The 18,544-nt window shown below is 42.9% G+C and overlaps 1 protein-coding gene across 5 annotated transcripts in view; it reads left to right on the top strand.

Moving 5' to 3' along the window:
- Positions 1-18,083, top strand: part of CROCC (ciliary rootlet coiled-coil, rootletin) — a 312,203-nt gene extending 294,120 nt beyond the window's left edge. For 3 of the 5 annotated variants that reach the window (XM_069240717.1, XM_069240716.1, XM_069240713.1), the window contains 3 exons: positions 1,416-1,457; positions 4,521-4,700; positions 12,598-18,083. In XM_069240717.1, coding sequence (XP_069096818.1) covers positions 1,416-1,457; positions 4,521-4,700; positions 12,598-12,678 — 303 coding nt within the window. In that variant the 3' untranslated portion in view covers positions 12,679-18,083. The remainder of the gene's footprint in view (positions 1-1,415; positions 1,458-4,520; positions 4,701-12,597) is intronic. The other 2 variants (XM_069240714.1, XM_069240718.1) reach the window with 2 other exon arrangements.
- Positions 18,084-18,544: the final 461 nt, after the last annotated feature.

Below are 18,544 nucleotides of genomic sequence, written 5' to 3'. Positions count from 1 at the left end.
TAGTTATTGCTTACATAATGATACATTTCTTCAGATTTCAATGTGGGTTATTACCCATTACTCAACTTGCTTCCTTTTGGAACAATAAACAGTTGAGTCGACTCTCTCAGAATCCTATCCAGAAGCTGCATTAACCCAGCCAAATATCACACATGTTGGATGCTGTTTTCTTGGTGATGTGACTATTGCTTTGTTATCCTGATAGCTCCCTTAAAGGTGAATACTTGAGTCTTGGACTGTTTATGAAATAACGTTTTAGAAGCTCTCAGAATAATCCTTGTATTGTGTTTCAAAAATATTTGTTTGTTTCGCTGCAGTACCTATTCACTCTTCTTAATTCAACTCAGACTACTTTGGTTTCATGGAAATGCCCTATGTCTCCCTGTAAGTGGCTACTAAACAGCAGTTCCTCGCTTGTGTGGGTCAGTTGGACTGTTTGCAGCTCTGAAGGGTCCATAAATTATAAACACCGGCATTTCTAAACCTGAGCTGTTGGAGCAGAAGTGGGCCACCTTGCTGGTGTAGATACAGTTAATAGAAATGCTCTTTCATTTACGAGAGTCTTAACTCTCTTAAAATATTGTCATCCTAATACCGATATCCTGACGGAAGAAGATTGTAATATTTCCATATTTAGTTGTTCAACGTAGATCTTTGTCAGCCACCAGGGGAAGCAAGTCCTTCACACAAAAGTGTCTTCGATTTGATCCAGATTCTGTGCCCCATATCTTACGAAAATAAACACCTACAAACTATAGCTATACTAGTATAGAGTACAAATACAGACGGCAAAGCATCTTCCATCAGCTAATTTTGATAGAAGTGTTTAACTGAATCCACCATCAAACACTTGTCCCCAGGTTTGTGTGAGTGAAGTTGTAGTAGTAATCTATCTCATTCCACAAAACCTATGAAGTGTTTTTGTCTGGCCTTTGGATTCTTTTCAACATTTTTTCAACAGTATTTATAAAGGTAGGTATTGTTTGGTTAATATTTTTGTAAAGTACATTTTACTCTACATCCCTATAATTTATATTCTGAAGTATACTTATTCTTGTGGCATTAGTGCCCAGTGATTGGAAGTATTTAGGACAGATCCTGTGCCTGGGAAAACAGTATCAGGCCTTGTAGTCTAGAGGTCATGATTTCTGTTCTTGAATCCCATTCTCAAATTCTCCTTCCCCCTTCTTCAAGCCACTTAACCTCTAAAATCATGCACTGTCTCAACCAAGGACCTGCACTCCACTCAAATCACCAACACAGCTACTGCAAACTTCCTAGTTGCCCCCCCAGCTACTAACCTTCAGACCATTGCAGACTCTGCCCCGCAACTTTACTTTCATCTCGTTTATTGTGAATGTGATTGGCGTGCTCATTGGGTTCTCTTTTTCTGATTGGCTGCACTTCCTGTGAAGGCGGACATCGACAGGGTTAGGAAGAAGATTACCTATGGCCTGGTGAGTGGCTGTGCCGCCTGCTACTTGTTGAGGGCCATGGCATCATCTAGCCTGAATGAGCCTATTGTTTACATTTCCTTACAGTGTTTCTGTGACAGATGTGTGGGGGGTATATAAAGAGTAGGAGGAGCACTCCACCTTTTACTACTAAACAGTTTAATTCTGGTGCATAAGTTGATCTGAAAGGGAGCCATTAGGTCCTGCGGCATTGGGGGTCGAAGACCATAAGGACCGGCATTTAACCCCAAGAATCAGCGTCATAATTGTTTTAAGAGTAACCCTAGTGATCTGCAGCCTTCAGTAATCTTAAGTGTTGCCAGTTAGAAATCTAACATTTTCAAATTAACTGCAAAACTATAGGAATGCTGCCAAACGTTTTCAAAAGGTAATATTTTATTAAATTTGCAATTTAGTTTGTCTGAATAAGAAATCTATGCCTTAGTTTAATTTCTGATACCTACAGCACCAGTTTTGCATAACCCTGCCATGGTTTTAATTGAAGCAGCTCATTCTGTGAAAATTTGTTTTATATTTAAAAGAGCTTAAAAGGGAAATATGTACTGGGATTCTACAAGTATTTTAGCTATATGTGACTTATTTAGAAAAATACAGCTGTTGTCAACTTCTCTTTCCCTTCAACACAATTCTGAAATTAGTAATACCATATAGTTGGTGGTGAGTGTCATCTTGAAAGGTTGAAGGTAGATCTTAGGAGTGACACCTTTAGCTGCCTCTGCTGATGCCATAAGAGGTACTAAAAACATAGGGATTTGCTATGTTAGGGTCTAAAAGCATCTGTTATATTTAGAGATCTAAAGAAGACTCCAGTGACAATTGCTTCTGGGAGCAGAAGGGATACCTTAGGAGCCTGGGGTGTCTGAAAAATACCTTAAGTGGCTCTCTATTCAGTGATTCAGTTATTCAGAGAGTCACCTACTACATCCTTAGAGCTGGGGCACAGATTAGTCAATGAGGTTTTGAGGGGGGAGGGGTTTGTTGGATCTCAAAATTCCCAAGTAAAGAACAGGTGGACCTCAAGGTCGATGGGTGGGATGACCATGCAAGGTTTGGTATGGACTGGTCCCATTAGGAACAAGTTCAGTACTGATTGACATTAGGTGGGCCTCTGTCCAGAGCGTCACAGTGAGAAAAAAACAATGGGTTTAAATGCTAGCCTGAGAGATTGGCAGTGGTTAAACAATTTGCAAGATTTTGTCCCATCACCTTTTGGGTTTTCTATTGGCAGTCATGTCCCTGGAAACCTGAGAAGGGTGAAGTTTTTCAACCCTACTACTTCCAGTATTTGTGAATTCAAAGCAGTATTAAAATTACACCCATTCAGGAGTATTTCTGTGGGTGTAATTTTTCTAACTTCTTGGTAAACTAGTAGTTTTATGTATTTAAGTTTCCAATCCAAAAAAGAACAAGTTAAAACCTCTTAGTGATATGAAGCATATGAAAAAAACAGGCACAGCAGACCCAAGTCATAGGCCTTAGACCCAATTAGGAATGAGTGAATGCTTTTATTTGCGGGGGTGTCATACCCAAACAACCCCCTTCCCTGAAGCAATTCCCCCACGTGGACCAAAGGGATCCTAAAAGTTCTGCATTTCTAGAAGTCTGATAGGAGATGGGGAGACCTGCAGTCTTAATGAGGCTTGCATCAATGATGGTTTGGAGGAAATGTTAAGGACTTCCAATGGGAGTCTTTTAGGACGGCTTGGACTTGTCCTACAACGGTTCTATGGAAGCCCTGGGTACTTGTATCAATAAGGCTCTGAAGTTAGACACTAAAGGCTTTGAAGTTATACCTTGAGAATCTGTAGGTAGGAAGTCATTTTTCTAGAATTAATTCTCCTCATGTAGAGTCCTATTCCCTCTTGCAAAGAGGTTCAGTCTCTTCAAATAGTAGACTTCTTGTTCCTTTAGAAGCCAATTTCTTCCTAACCCTTTAGAAACCAGTTTTCCTTTGTATAGGCCATTCTCCATCTGAAAAAGTCAATTTCATTCATGAAAACCAGCCTTCTTGTGATGAGACTGTCTCCTTTGATAATTACTGGTCTGTTCCTCCAGAAGCCGGTCTCTTCCCAAGAGCGCTTTTTGTCCTATATAAATGTCCATTTTCTATTGATACCTGCCTCAGATTGTGTTGGCTGGTGTTCTAGTGTGCAGACCAACCCCCCCTTGAAAAAGAAAAAAACATCTTTGTGTAGGGATCAGTATCTCATTGGCAAGGCTTTTTGCCAATCATATGGCTACTCTTCCATGGAAACTGCCTGTCTGCTTCTGTGTAATTGATCGTCTCTAGAGCTTTTGAGACTAGCTGTCCACTATTTTGGGCTGTCTCCTCCTTATTATTTTCTTATAGAGTCCAATATTTCCATGGAAGTGCAAGCCTCTGATTGCCCCCTCTGATTGGCCACTCGATTGACTGACCAGTGACAAGTTGGTTCCTCCTGTTTCCTACAGTAAAAGCAAGGCCTTCCTAAATGAACAACTGACCCTTCTAGACACAAGCCTAGAGATACCAATCCACCTGTAAGAGGCTGTCTGATTTTGAACTATCCACTCTTCTCTTAGAAGGGTCAGGCTCAACCCTGTAAGATATGTCTCCCTCTGTAATGCCCAACACTTCTTCAGCTTCCAGTGTACATTGGCAGGGCCAGTCTACAGAGCAATGTCTAGAATTCTCTTCATATGTTCAGTATCTTCTTGGCAACTCCTCCTCACTGCAGTCTCATAATAGGGTTATTAATATGCAGTCTTCCCTGAGAAATGTAATCGCTCCTTCTACTTCAGCCTTACCTTTGCATGATAAGGCAAGTCTTGTCTTTGCTGGACAAGAGTAATTCTTGCTATGGCTCTTGTCAAGGCAATGATATATTTTCCTTGGTTGGGTATATGCAAGTCTCCCCTTAAAAGTGAAGTCAATTTCTCCTTTGAATAACAGATCCACTTTGCTTCAAGCCATAAGGTCATTCTCCTGTAAGAGCTGTCCGTCCGCTGTATGTTGCAGCGGAATTTATGACCCCTTTGTGATGCAGACTGTTGCTTCCCTCACAGGCACAAATAGCTGACATGGAGCAGACACACTCGCAAAGTCTAATGGAGTCAGTTACTCGTCACCGGCAGGAGCTGCAGCAGGAGATCGAGAGACTGCGGAGCTCCCAACTCCAGGCAGAGCGTACCTTAGATGCACGTGAGCGTGCTCACCGCCAGCGTGTGAAAGGACTGGAAGAGCAGGTGAGGACACCTAGAGATTCCCATTGGGTGACAACAACAGTGGGAGAGGTCTTTTTCAGAAAAGTTGTAATAGGGATATTCTTGTGGTGGTGCATTCCCTGTGAAATATCTATTTCCGTCAATTGCTGGCTGCAGGTATATTTTTGTTGGACTTTTACTTCTTTATTTTGTTATCAACAGTTTTTGTATGTTTGAGCCTTTATGGCATTTAGACGCTTCCATAACCCTTTGTCTTTGTCCATAGTTAGATTTTTTTAGCATACCAGGAGGATCTTTCAATGCAGAATGCCTTATTTTTGGATACTTTTACTTTTTTGTATTTTTCCTTTTATTTCTGTTTCTTAATATATGTTCCACAACTGTCACTATTTCTTCCACCTTTCCATACCCTTTTCTCTTAGTGTGGATTTGTTCTCACAAATCGAACTAAAGAGGAACTCTCTGCACAGTGTTTCGATGCAGTGCGCTTATTAGTCCTCTGGCATTTCATTTTGGCATAGAGTGTGGGTTATATTATTCCAGTAATCTCATAAGACATTTCTGCTCCTATAAGGAAGTTATGAAAAAGCTGAATTTGATTTATATAATTTATATATATTCAGGCATCTCACAATTTCCACATGCACAGGTTGATTGTGATGTGCCTAACTTCAGTCACAGGCCATATCATCTACAACATTCTGCATGGCTTCCTTAGTGAACCTTTGAGGGTCCTGCTTACTGTTTCTCTTTTTACACCTCAAAGAGCCTGAATAGCCTTTCAGTTCCTTGCAGCTAGTAGATCTGTCAAAGTATTCCTTCAAAGTCCTTCCTCCTTTCTGTCTGGGCTTTTCCCCTTGGTGCTGTAATCCTTATGATTCTGGTGACCATGACAGTTTGGACACATTGCTGTCATGGTACATTCATGTAGATATTTATGATTAAGAATCAAGGATCATATGTTTTTAGCCTTTATGCCACCAAGCAGCAGCAGGTAGCAGGGCAACCACAGAAGAGCAGTCCAGATGAGTCCTTTGTGCAGTACAGCAGTTTTCTGACACAGGTTCGGTCCAAAATCCAAAAATGGTCTAATAATTATGGGGCTAGAGCCCCTGTACTTACACATCAAAAATGCCTTTGTTCAGGAGGTATCTTCAAAAGAGCCCTTTCGAGTGAAGCACAACACCCTTTCATCCCAGCCCTGCCTCCAGACATCAGTAGGGGGTAATCAGTCTATTGTGTGGGGGCAGGACACTGCCTATTCACATGTAAGATGTGAACAACCCTACCTTTCCCCACTCCAGGATGACTATCAGTATGCAGGTGCCTTTTCTGTCACACCAGCCCCTCCTGTGTGCTGGCTGTCTGGACAGTGGGACCCAAGTGGAGCTGTCACTCTTCCCAAGACGTAGATTGGAATCAGGTTGCAAAGCACTACAGTTATAAGCACGAAGAAATGCCCAATTTCTAAAAGTGCCATTTCTAAAATAGTAATGTAAAATCCACCTACACCAGTAAGTGGGATATCTCACTACCATTCCAAACATACCAAACTTGCCCACGCTACTCCGTACAGATCAGAATTTACTTATTAGACATATTTCAGTGAATTGCCGATGCAACCCTATGAGAGGAACACCACTTACGGTAGTGAAAACCAAAATAGGATGTTTGTCAGTACTAGGACATGTAACATAAAAGTATTTGTCCTAACTTTTACATACACAGAGCCCTTCCTATAGGGCTATCTAGGGCATTCCTTAGGGGGACTTAGGTGTAGTAAAAAGGGAGTTTAGGCCTTGGCCAGTAGGTTGACTTGCCAAGTAGGTGTGGCAGTAAACTGTGCATGCGGACCCTGCAGTGGTAGGCCTGAGACAAGTTTGAAATGCTACTTCTATGTGTGGCTCAAACAGTGCTGCAGACCTACTAGTAGCATTTAATTTTCAGGCCCTGGGTATATGGTATACCACTTTACAGGGGACTTAAATGTAACTGAAATAAGACAAAGAGGTGTTGACCAATTATACCAAGTTTTAGGGGCGAGAGCACGTGCACTTTAGCACTGATTAGCAGTGGTAAAGTGCCCAGAGTCCTAAAGTCAACAAAAAGAGGGTCAGAAAACTAGGAAAAAGGCAAAAAGTTTGGGGATTGCCCTGGAGAAAGGGCCATTTCCAACATTGTTGTATCAATAGTGTGTGTATGTTGTGTCATGGATATATACGGTGTGTGTTTGTGACATGTACATGTTGTGTTGTGGTGGAACTGCAATGGATAATGGTGTGTATTTGGTGTGGAGTCGTGCGTGATGCAGGGGGACACATATGGCAAAGGTAGAGTGTGTGTGTGACTTACCTCTATTCCACAGCCAATGCCCATGTATAATGTCCATTGGGTCCAGTGATGTCCTCCCTCCATTATACAAACTGCTGGCAGTGCACCGCCTGCAGGACTAAAACATCTAAATGTGGTGGACGGAACACCGTTGACTTGGCAGCCTGCTTGGGTGCGTCGCGGTTTGACATTAACACCACTGAGATCTAAATCAGGACCCAAGCCCTTACTGTTTTTGGAGTAGCTCAATGTAATGACAAATGCAGCACTGTTGGGTTTGGGGGTCAACTATGGAAGTTGAGATCAGAGACCTCAGTCTTGGACAGAGAGCTAGCTTCATGTTAGTCTTGCATCGCTTCAGGCATTTCATTTGGCCATAAAGGCCAGCCCTCCATCCCGCAAGAGCGCTCTTGTGCATGTCGTCATGGACAACACAACTGTTATGTGGTAGTGCAACAAGTAGGATGGAGTGATGTCCTGGGCCCTGTGTGAGGAGGTTCTGTGCCTCTGAAGGGGGCTGGAACAATAGAACATCTTGGTCACCAATCACCTGGCAGGGTCCTTGAACGCCAGAGTGGACCGACTGAGCCGATGTTATCTGTTGTATCATGTGTGGTATCCACATCCTGAGGATTACTAGATCTATTTGTGCTTTGGACCTTTAGTGAGAGCACTTGTTAGGAGATGAACTCCTCATCAAGGAGGGACTCCTGTACACCATCCCACCGATACTTCTCCTGCCTTGAGTTATGAAGAAGATAGGGAATAACTGGGACCAAGTCACCCTAAGGCCCTGGATTGGGCCCGGTGAGTATAGTACTCCAAACTCCTGAGCATCCGTCTTCTGATTAGGCTTAAGGAGGACCCCCTGTCTCAAGGCAAGATCCTTCATCTAAATCTCTACAACTTGCACCTCCATTAATGGAAATTCAGCAACAGCAATTGACGGAGTGTTAAGTTTCTGTCTGAGATGGTGGATATTATACTCACTGCCAGATTCCCTTCCGTGAAATCCCTCTATGCTTGGAGCTGGGACAAATTTGTAACTTGGAGTGGTGTCTGAGTCACTGGCCCCCATTCAAGCGACACTGTTAGATATTCTTCTGTTTACTGTCTTTAACCCGGCAAGGCCTTGCAGTGGGCACTGTAAAAGGTTATTTGTCAGCCCTTTAGGTGTTTGCTGGACAAGTCATCCTTGTTTAAATCACAAGTAGTGATGCCGTTCATGAAGGTTTGACACATCCTGCCTCATTTTCTCTACCTGTTTGTTATGCGCCAGTGGGATTTTAACTTGGTCTTGACATTTCTTACTTGTACATCCTTCAAGCATATGCAGAGTTGCTTGTTGCGTCTATTGATGCTGAAAGATTTCTTCCTCATTGCAGTTATGTCAGCTCATCACATTACCGAACTGCAGGCACTTTCTGTACAACAGCCTTACACCAAATTGTTCCCAGACGAATTGGGACTGAGGACACAGGCGGCCTTTATGACCTAATGTTGTGACTACATTCAGCGTTGGGCTATCACTCTGCCCACATTCTTTATTCCTCCCCCCCCCTTCGAAAGAGGAGAGATTCCATGGATTGCACCCCAAATGGGCTATTAGTTTTGATATCAACCGTACCCAGGCCCATCGATCAGCTCAACTCTTTGTGGGGTTTTCTGGAGTAAACAAAGGGAAAGCTGTGCAGAAGAGGACTCTGCCAAGGTGTGTGATCTGTTGTATCGATATTTGCTGTGCACTGGCCAAAAATCAGCCTCCAAGGGCCTAAGAGCCCATTCCACTAGGGCCAAGGCCACTACGATGGCATGGCACAGCATTAGATGTGGGGTGCCTGTGGTTAACATCTGTCAGGCTCCAACATGGGCATCGGTGCATACATTCACTAAGCATTACTACCTTGACAGCCATGTCCGATAGGACAGTCACTTTGCTTGCTCTGTCCTGCAGGAATTTCTGATCTGAGGTCACTTCCGAGACCACCCACTTTTCAGTGGTACTGCACTGATGAATATTGTAAATGGGAGGAATCTGTTGTTAGTGGTTACAAGTATGAATTATAACAAGTTACTTTACTTCAGTAATTCTCTTTCTGATATATTCTCTATCTAATTGTAGACACTGCACTGCCCTCCTACCTCCATGTTCTGTGGATTTCCCTCTAACATGTAAAAGTAAGTTCCCACATATTAGAAATCAAAGGTATAATTGTGATAGGAGGAATACTTGTAATAAATCTAACCACTGGTACTCCCTTAGGGTAGCATTCCAGCACATTGGCCTTTTTTCCACCATGCCACATCCTATTACATTTTGTGTGTTTGATGTAACACCCTAAATTGTAAGGGTATGCCCATACGTGGATCCTGTGCTCACTGCTACTGGAACCAAGCTACAACCAACTGACAAGCCCTAATCAGAGCAAAACCAGTCTTATATCGCTTGTATTCCGTTTCACAGAGGATCTGGCCTGGCAGTTAGGGCTGAACTGTTCCTATTGGAGCAGGGTCAAAACTGATTTGCATAGGTTTGGGTTCAAACAGAGGTGGCATGGTGTTTGAAAGAACAATGAGTTGGACTGCCATCCTGAGCGATTGCCAGTGATTAGACTCGTTTTAAGCATTCCTTTCATCCCATTCTGTGTGTCTAATGTAACGCCCAAATTAAAGATGAGCACATTGTCAATAGCAATTGTACTATGTGCCACGTCAGAGTGCACGGAAACAGCAAAGACAAAAAACTGACATCAATGCATAGAGATGAGGTCTATAGTACCTCACTTGCGGGTCAGAACAGAGACAATATTTAGCAGCCAGGCATCACCTGCAGGCATAGGGGAGCACTGCTGTTGAAATTCTCTAAATGCACTCTGACGCCTCGAATATACTAACAGTGAGGAATCTGTGGTTAGATAGAGATTCCCATAAATGAAATGAGTACACTGTTCCAGAGAAATCTGTCAATGAGGACGAAAGAAAGATTGAAAGTAATGTTGTAGGAGTGCCCTCAAGCATCACAATAGGATGCTAAGCATCATCATCGGGCTAACTCCTCGTCAGACCGCCACTGCAACATCTGACGGGCCACCACACAGATGGTGGTGGCACTAGACCGAAAGTTGTATCGCAGATCCAATAGAGTCTGCAGTACGTGCTGACAAGGAAGGAAAGGAGAGTGTATGTTAAAATTGGCTCTGAACACCTAGTGCCTCCATTTAATTGCTCAAAGTGAGGGTCAGGCCAAGGTTAAAAATAAAAGGAGGAGTATTTGGGGGGAGTAATGTCCCCTGTACTCCTTAACAACGGAAAGGAGGAAATGTGTTCTATTCTAACACTAGAAGGTCGACATGTTTCGCGCCCATACGTTCAGAAATTGATCCAATGGCGCTTCTCAGGACTGTAAATTGTAACTTCTCCTTAAAAAACACACAACAAAACTGTGAGTGCTGGAAGGTCACTTACAGTCCGTGGATCAGTAGTCACAGTCAGTAGAGTTGTAGGTCGCCCATCCCATGTGGAGACAGGGCATCATAGGGACGCGTAAACCTCAGACCAAAGGAGAGTTCATTGTAGTGTCCCGGGAGTCCGCCGTACACCTACCCGAGGTCGCGTGCCTGCAGCATCTTCTGCTGTGAACATTTCAGACTGTTCCTGATGCGCACAGCAGTGCCTGGTGCTAGACATTAAAACTTATTTTGTTAACAATCTCCATTCTGACAGCAGGGCTGCAGCATTAACCTATGCCTCGAATATGCCCTCCATTACTACTCTTTGGGTTGTCATTTACTGTGTTTATGCCATATGATGTTATCCTGTGTAGAACATCACTCCTGAATACGTATTACCATAATAGATGTGTTTTCCCGCTTTGATTTATTTGGGTTGCCCTAGTCTTGCACAACCCTTTGCTTATATGCTTGAACCACCATTCATTCTGAGATTGTATACCTCTTCCTGTCAGTACTACCTGCTCCTACCTCCCTGTCCTGCAAAGCCAAGCTTATCGGTTTTGCATGTCAAATCCTTAAAAGTGCCACACACAATTTACACACACACTAGTTTGTAAGTTTCCATTCAGTACTACACTTCTGTTCCCAATAATTCCTTTCTGCTTGTCATACAGATCTCCTGCCTCCCAATCGTCCCTTTCTCCCACTCCTGTTTTTTTCTTTTGTTCCCACCCCTACATACCTCTTCCTCCCTACAATAAAATCCTATTCCTGCCTGCCACACCTTCCTCTCAGTTGTCTGTATTTCCTCTTTCCAGGCTTCACACTATCTTGGTCTTAGTTCCCCAGTCACACCTTCCTTCCAGTATTGCCCTATGTGACCCTGCTCACCCCTTGCCCCTGGCACTATTTATCCATTACCCCATGTCCCCTAGTTTCCATATTCTTCAATTACCTCTTTCCTTCGTGTTCCTCCTTTCCACTCAGTCACTATTTCCCCTTCAACACTGTTGACTCCTTACTCCAGTTGTATCATTCTCCCCATCAGGCCCGAAGCTTCCTACCAACCACACACTGCAGTTTTCCTCTTGCCCCATGCCATCTTATCTTCATTCCTGTCACTGCTTCACCCTACTGTCTCTGCTTTAGCCTGATGCCTGTTCACATCAGTCATTCCTTCTCGAATCACCCCTCAGCCTCAGTAGGCCCTTTGCCCAGGTCGCTCTGTAATAATGGTCACTCTTTCCCTTAGTTGACCGTCCACCCTTGGTCACTTCTTTACCCCCATTTAGTCCTTACGCCTGAATCACCCCTTCCCCCTTAGTCACCTCTTGCCCCACCCCCCGCAATCATTACTTCACCTGGCACCCCTTCATCCCTGTACCTCCTTTTCCTCCAGTTTGTCCTTAATCCTGAGTCTCGCCTTCCCCCTTAGTCACCTCTTCCCCTCCAGTCACCACTTCACCCAGCTCCCCTTCATCCCTGTACCTCCTTTCCCCTACAGTAGCCCTTTTCCCAAGTCACCCCTTCACCTCCAGTAATCACTTTTTCTCTACCAGTCCTGTGCAACTGCTGAATTGAAGCTCCTCAGATGCTCATCTTCCGTGACCTCCACACCAGTTTGTGCCAGGCGTGCAGATCTCTTCCTCTGTCACCTCTTTCATATTGTACAATCTTTATTTCCTAGTCATTCTCCACTCCCACATCTGCACATCCCCTGCTGTCAGTTATGCACTGTCCTTTCTGAGAATTACGCATCCCATCCGAGTCCTCCAACACCCTCTCCTCTCAGCTACCACGTCTTTCCCTACCACCCATTCTCCCGAGCCCTAAAACTTCCTTCTTTCAAATTACCCTCTTTTGCTAGTCATGCAGAATTTCTCTTCTCGCTGCTTATCCCCTCATTTTTCCCTGGGAATCTTTTTGTCATTGCCCATCAATCCATTGTCTCTTGTCACAAAGTCCGCTGAGTTGCTTCCTTCTTCCACCTTCGCTTCTCCCATCTTCGCTTCTCCCATTGACCCATTCCACCCAGTCCTGTAAAACCATTCAAACGTACGACCAGCAAACCCCTTATCCCTGTATCTCCTCCCACCCAGTGTCTTTGAATGCTAATTGGAGGTTTCTCTCCCCAGATCTCCATGCTGAAGGACCAATTGCAGCAGGAGCTTCGAAGATGCCAGCCTCATTACTCCTCCATCCTCTCTGGGAACTGACAGCACGCAGAAACTGACAGCACTACTTCCCACATTGCACTCTTGACAGTTGCACCAGCGTGTATTGCAACGTTGGGCTCGTTTAGAGCCTGTATTTCAAATTTACAGCTATGTTTTTTTATCTTTTTTATGCACTGAATTTTTGACTGAGCCACTGTGAAAGGATAGATTAAAAATGAGAAATCCCTAAGGTGAGACAGCAGGACCTACTGAGCAATTGTGGTGCTAAACTTCAAGGAGTCACAACAACAACAGCAGAAAAAAATAATCTTTTAATCCATTTTAAGATTTATTGCTGTCAATGGGAATCAAATGTGCTGTTTGTTGTAGGTCTTTTATTTTTACTTGAAACATTTCAGTGGGTGCAGCGGGGTCAAAAAAACAGCACATGCATCACAGCGATATAGCAAACAACCTTTGCGTCCTACATTCGTGGATGTTGAAGGAGGACATCCTATATGGCAGCTAACTTGATATATGGGATTTTCCAACTTGCTGTCAAAAGAGCATCCAGGGGAAACTAACATTTTGACTTGTGTTGAATCAACAAGACACTCCGATCCCTGAAAAATGTTGAAGAAATCTTTTTGGAACCCCATAGCTTTTTGAAAGAGTTCTTAGTGTGTTGGTTTTTACTATAATTCCTGGTGATAGGGAGTTTGTTAGAGATTTGAAGAACAATCTGATTTCTTAATTGATTTAATTGAAAGTTCTCAATCATTCCCTTGCTTCTTTCTGGGAACAATTGTATGACATTGGAGAATCTTCAACTTCCAAGATGTATCAGCTTTACATATTGTTGACAGAAGGTTGCATATTTATCAAAGTCTGTTTGTTTCCTTGCATGCTTGCCTTCAAATTATTTCGTAGGTCATTTATGGGATTGATTTTCTGGTGTTCCATTTTCTTACTTCGGTTTCCTGCTCTGATGTTACAGGTTGCTTTCCCATCTGGGGCTGCATGGGATCATCCAAAATCACGCAAAGAAGACTAATTTAGAATGGCACAAGAGCTAGGTGCTACTTAGCAGAAATGGCCATGTACCACTACTTTGCAGCTTTGCCACTGCTCCAGTATTACTTTGGTGATCTGACAGTGTCATTTGCGTGCAATGGAATTGTTACAGTGTTATAAAGGTGACCAGGAGAAAATGTGTCTGGTGGCGGGCATTGGGATCTCTCAGGATTAGATCAATGATCTGGAGAAGAGGCATTGATTGATGGGTGTGGTCTAAGAAGAGGAAGAGGGGTAATGTGACAGTAAGAACTGTCCCATCATTACTAGGTGATCTGCATGGGATGTATATGTCCATAGGTTCCGTTAGTGCGTAGACTGTACAAGGTAACTTGAGCATAGGTCTGCCTTAATGTTAAAGACTGTTGACCTGTTACAGGGATCAGTATCCTCTGAACATCTATAGGCCATTGGGTGTTGAAGTCTGAACTGGCATAGAACCTATCCTGCAGCTTCCTTATTTAACTCCAACACCCTCTCTTGTGCATCCTTTCGAAAATACACTTTTTCCTAGACAGTTGGTGAACTTACAAATGAATTTTATAAATTCATGCTATAGAGAAACTTAACATTTTAACACCACCTTTTGTCTCTCCGTTGTATGTTGCACTTTAAAAAGGGGTCGAAGTGCCCAGTATTATTAGACTGTTTCGCTAAATTGTTTTTATCAGCAATATGGCAGCTGCGAGTGAAAACAAAGGGAGATTGTAAATTAACTTTGAATGTAAACTATTATTGAAGATCATAGACCAGCCATTCACATGTTAAAAGTCTTACAGAATTCACACAAACTACCACAAATTCTTCCTCTAAACTCTGGCTTTCGGTTAAGACAAAGTCAAACCCTTGCATACAGACCTTGTTCCTTCAGATTCTGCGCCATTATTTCTGTGGAAAAGTACTTAAACTTTCCACAAGCTGATCTAATATAGCCACTTCAATGACTGTGGAGGGTCGAAGCATTCCTTAAAATGCAGAGGGTCCCCGTATTGGCCAGTATTGTCATGAGCACAATGTTCCAAATGTATCTAGAATCGATTGAATCTCATCAGCATCCAACCGCAATGAAGAGGGATTTCAAAAATTAGAAGGCTGATATGTTTGATTTTTTATTCTGTACTTCTCAGATTCATTCTGGAGTTGGTACTCTTTATGACTTAGGGAGGATGACCAATCGACCATGCCACATCTACATCCCCTACAAAGGCCGCTGGCTGTATTTGGGCATGAAGTTTGCATGTAACCCAAACTGATTGCCTGTCTGGGTCCATTGTAAATATTTTGAGGGAAGCCTCTGATGACTGCAGATAAAAGAAGGAATTACCATTTTCGCTTTGTAGATTTCTTCTGGTGTGCCGCAAAATTGAAGGAAATAGTGCCACATGTAGTCATTTTGGTCCTACATGGTAGGTGTACCAATGCATGATTGTACCGAGGTCTCCTAGAATCATTGCATTAACTGCTTGGTTGTCAACAGTGTACAACAGGAATGTGGTACTTTACAACAGGGTCACAGCACTTCAACAGCATCCCCAGGAGAGAAGCTGTGCTTAAACCTAACTTCCCAGTTGGATTGTGTCTTTACAGCACGTTAACAATACTTCATATCAGTGGATACAATCCTCGCAGCTAGACTGTGATATGTTTCTGCAGGACTGGCATCCTTCACCGCAGATCTGCCATTGTCTGTAGCAGGACAGCTGTTCTCTCCCCCTTTCAAAAGCAGTGGTCTGGGTTGTAACACACCCCTTGCAGCCCATGCGGCGCAGTAGGGGAGGGGAACCCTTCAAGGGCCTCATAACCTTTCAGAGGGAGTCTCCATTCAGCCCAAAGCCAATGTATATTGGTGAGATATGGAACCCTCATGGGGCCCTCATCACATTCTGCAAGAGAGCCTCATAATTTGCGTTATGCCACTGGCAGTGTTCTCACGACTTTTAGAAATGCAGTCTCATGGTCCCAAACAACCCAGATGTCTGTCATCTTATATCAAGCTTGATTAGCCCTGGGGTACTGGTGGGAGGTGTCTTCACCAGGAAGTTACAGAACGGTTCCAGATTTCAGTTATCTCAAGGCAGGGTTCAGACCAGGTAACTGAATAGAGCCATGCCAGTTAACCCTGTCAGAAGGGCTTTGTCAATAATAGACCATAACTGTGCTAGGTGCATTGTCCTCTTAGATCTTTCAGCTGCATTTCATACATTTGGTCACTTTATACTACTGAACGGATTACTAGAAGTAGGCAAACAGGGAGCGGCGCTTAATTGGATTGCTTTCTCCTTGTCTGCTCGTACTCGGAAACCTAGGAAAAGAAGCCTTTGATCTGTGGAGTACCATTGAGTTTGACCTTAAGTTCATCATTATTTTGTATCGTTGTTACGCCACTGACCAACATTATCACTAGCTAGGGGCTAGAGTTGTTTCCGTATGTTGGTGACCCTCAAACCTTTATGTATATGAATGCCTCTACTGCTGCTGTCACACTTCCACCTTGTTGCAAAACTGTTGCCATTAGCTAGTGTATAACTTTCTGAAATTGAATAACAGGTAGACTAAAGTACTTGTGACTGGTGACAAAAAGCTTTGGTCCACAGAATTAGGGCTACAGGCCTTAAACCCACTTCCAGGTGCTTTTCATGCTGTGAAAACATCCAGGCTATACTTTGATCCCCAAATTAAAAGTAGTTTAATCTTGGCACTACAAGTGCTATCCAGTCCTTAATTGTGAGATGGGTGCTGTCAAGCTCACCTGAATTATACGGTGGGGTGGGTGTGGGCGGGGGTGCAACACAAGCTGTCCCCTGCTGGCTCAACTTCAGTAATGGCCTGCATTTGGCCTTTTCTCAGAATACGAGTTGACTGTAATGCGTACACTATATGCCTTGTTAGTCTCACCTCGCTCAACCAGTGAAAAACTGGCACGAAAAACACTGCTGCCGTTTCCACGTCATTTTTGGTTAACCACTTGCTAGTTCCTTCTTTCTAATTCGTGAAATTTTTTCAATCTTTCTCTTCGCCCGTCTTTCCCCTTTGTCCTCTAGACTTTTCTGAAGAGGAAAAATAAGTGACAGTCCTAAAAAATAAGTGCTGTTGCCCCCGCCAGCAACCACCGTCTGATATTAAGCATTGTTTCACCCATTGTTCCACAAATTATGATACCGATGGCAAGACAGGAGCAGACGTTTCATTTTAAATTTATCGAGGGGCGCAATCAGAATTTTCCACGTTCGAATTTGCAGTAAATACACACCTCGGTAACATGCCCAAGCAGAATTTTAAGTAACTCTACCTTATGTAAATGGATAACATCACAAGAGGCAGCTTTCACTACTTTGGGTAGATTTCCAGCACGGATAAGGATTGTAAGTCAAATTAAATAAATTGCACATAACGTTTGAACGCTTACATAAACAAGCCTTTCTCTATAAGGTCAGGCCAAAATGATGTGAGACCAAGAGTTGCCAATGTACTTTTATAAATATTTAAAACAAATGTGACCAAAAGGCAGATTAGTTACTGGAAACTATCAACTGTCATTTTTGCCATGGCGAACAGGAACTGGGTTACTAATACCTAACAAATATTTGACCTAACAACCTTTAAAGTATCTGGCATATTTCCAAAGTGACTTGTCTAAATTATTGAAAGAAGCCCCGAGATCAAGGGAGGCTAAAAAATAGGTCAAACCACTTTAGGACGGCATACTTCATAATGCGGCAACCTGGCATAGAAATTGTTTCATGTTTCCTAGATTGGAACTGAAACTAGTCTGCCAGTCACAGGATCATATTATGAGAGTTGAGGTACACTAAAAGCCTAGAAGCCAGAAAGAACTTTCCCAAAAATAAATGGTTATTAACTTTAGTAACTTGTGTCTGCCATTTTAAGACTACATCATCGAATTCTTTTATTTAGGGCATGTTCTTCAGATACCTCCATGAAGCCTTTTTGGCGCAAGCAAGCTCTATAAAAGATAGAAACTGAAGTGGCTACTCTGGAGATGCTTTTGGAAAGCCGATGTGCCTATCTCTCCTTTGGAATGTTACGGAATTCGACAATTCCGAGATAAACGTATCAATTTCAGTATTTTGTCTAGCTATGAAATCCTAAACTTTTAGCAGAGCACATTGTGAGCCAGTGTACCTGCGTCTTTCTTCATCTGTCTCACCATGCCGAGCCCACCGTAGCCAGGAAATGGTTAAGAGGAACCACTGTTTCAGGCAGCACTGAGGACCTTCCATGGTGTTCTATGTTGAGCCAGCGTGTTTGTGTACGAGTGATGTTTGTTTTTTCTAATTGATCAAGTTTTATATCAGTTTACTGTATCCTTATTGGTTGGAATGTCCACATTTGTAAATCACTACGATTTATAATAAATATTAACTGTCAAATATGGAGTGTCAGTTTCTTCCATTGAGAACAAAATTGAATATGCATTTTATTTCTACTGGAAAGGGCTATTATTAAAGGGTGTGGAACTTGAACCAGGCTTAAACGTATGCCTACAATTCGGGTAGATTTACGAATTTTAGCTGATTCACAAAACGAAAGGGTATGGTTTTTCCCTAAAACTAAAGACTTCTATTGAAACTGAGGCAATTTCACACGAGAGACAGCTAAAATAAAGCCATTGTGTCGTAAAAAACAGGTATTCTCCCGCCTGAATCAGGTTTGTTGCCATGTACAATAGTGATACAGATGTTAATCCTAAACAGTTCAGCAAGTGCTACCTTACAATCAGAAATTCGCTTTCAAATAGCTACACAGGTACTCTTAACCAGGCGAACATGGCTGGTTCAGAAAACATGAGTAGAAAATGTGGTGTTGTATTGGACTAGAGATTACTGGAACA

Source organism: Pleurodeles waltl, chromosome 6 (genome assembly GCF_031143425.1).
Source record: "Pleurodeles waltl isolate 20211129_DDA chromosome 6, aPleWal1.hap1.20221129, whole genome shotgun sequence".
Taxonomy (NCBI): domain Eukaryota; kingdom Metazoa; phylum Chordata; class Amphibia; order Caudata; family Salamandridae; genus Pleurodeles; species Pleurodeles waltl.
Note: the sequence above shows the minus strand (reverse complement) of the source record. Positions and strands in the feature narration are given on the sequence as shown.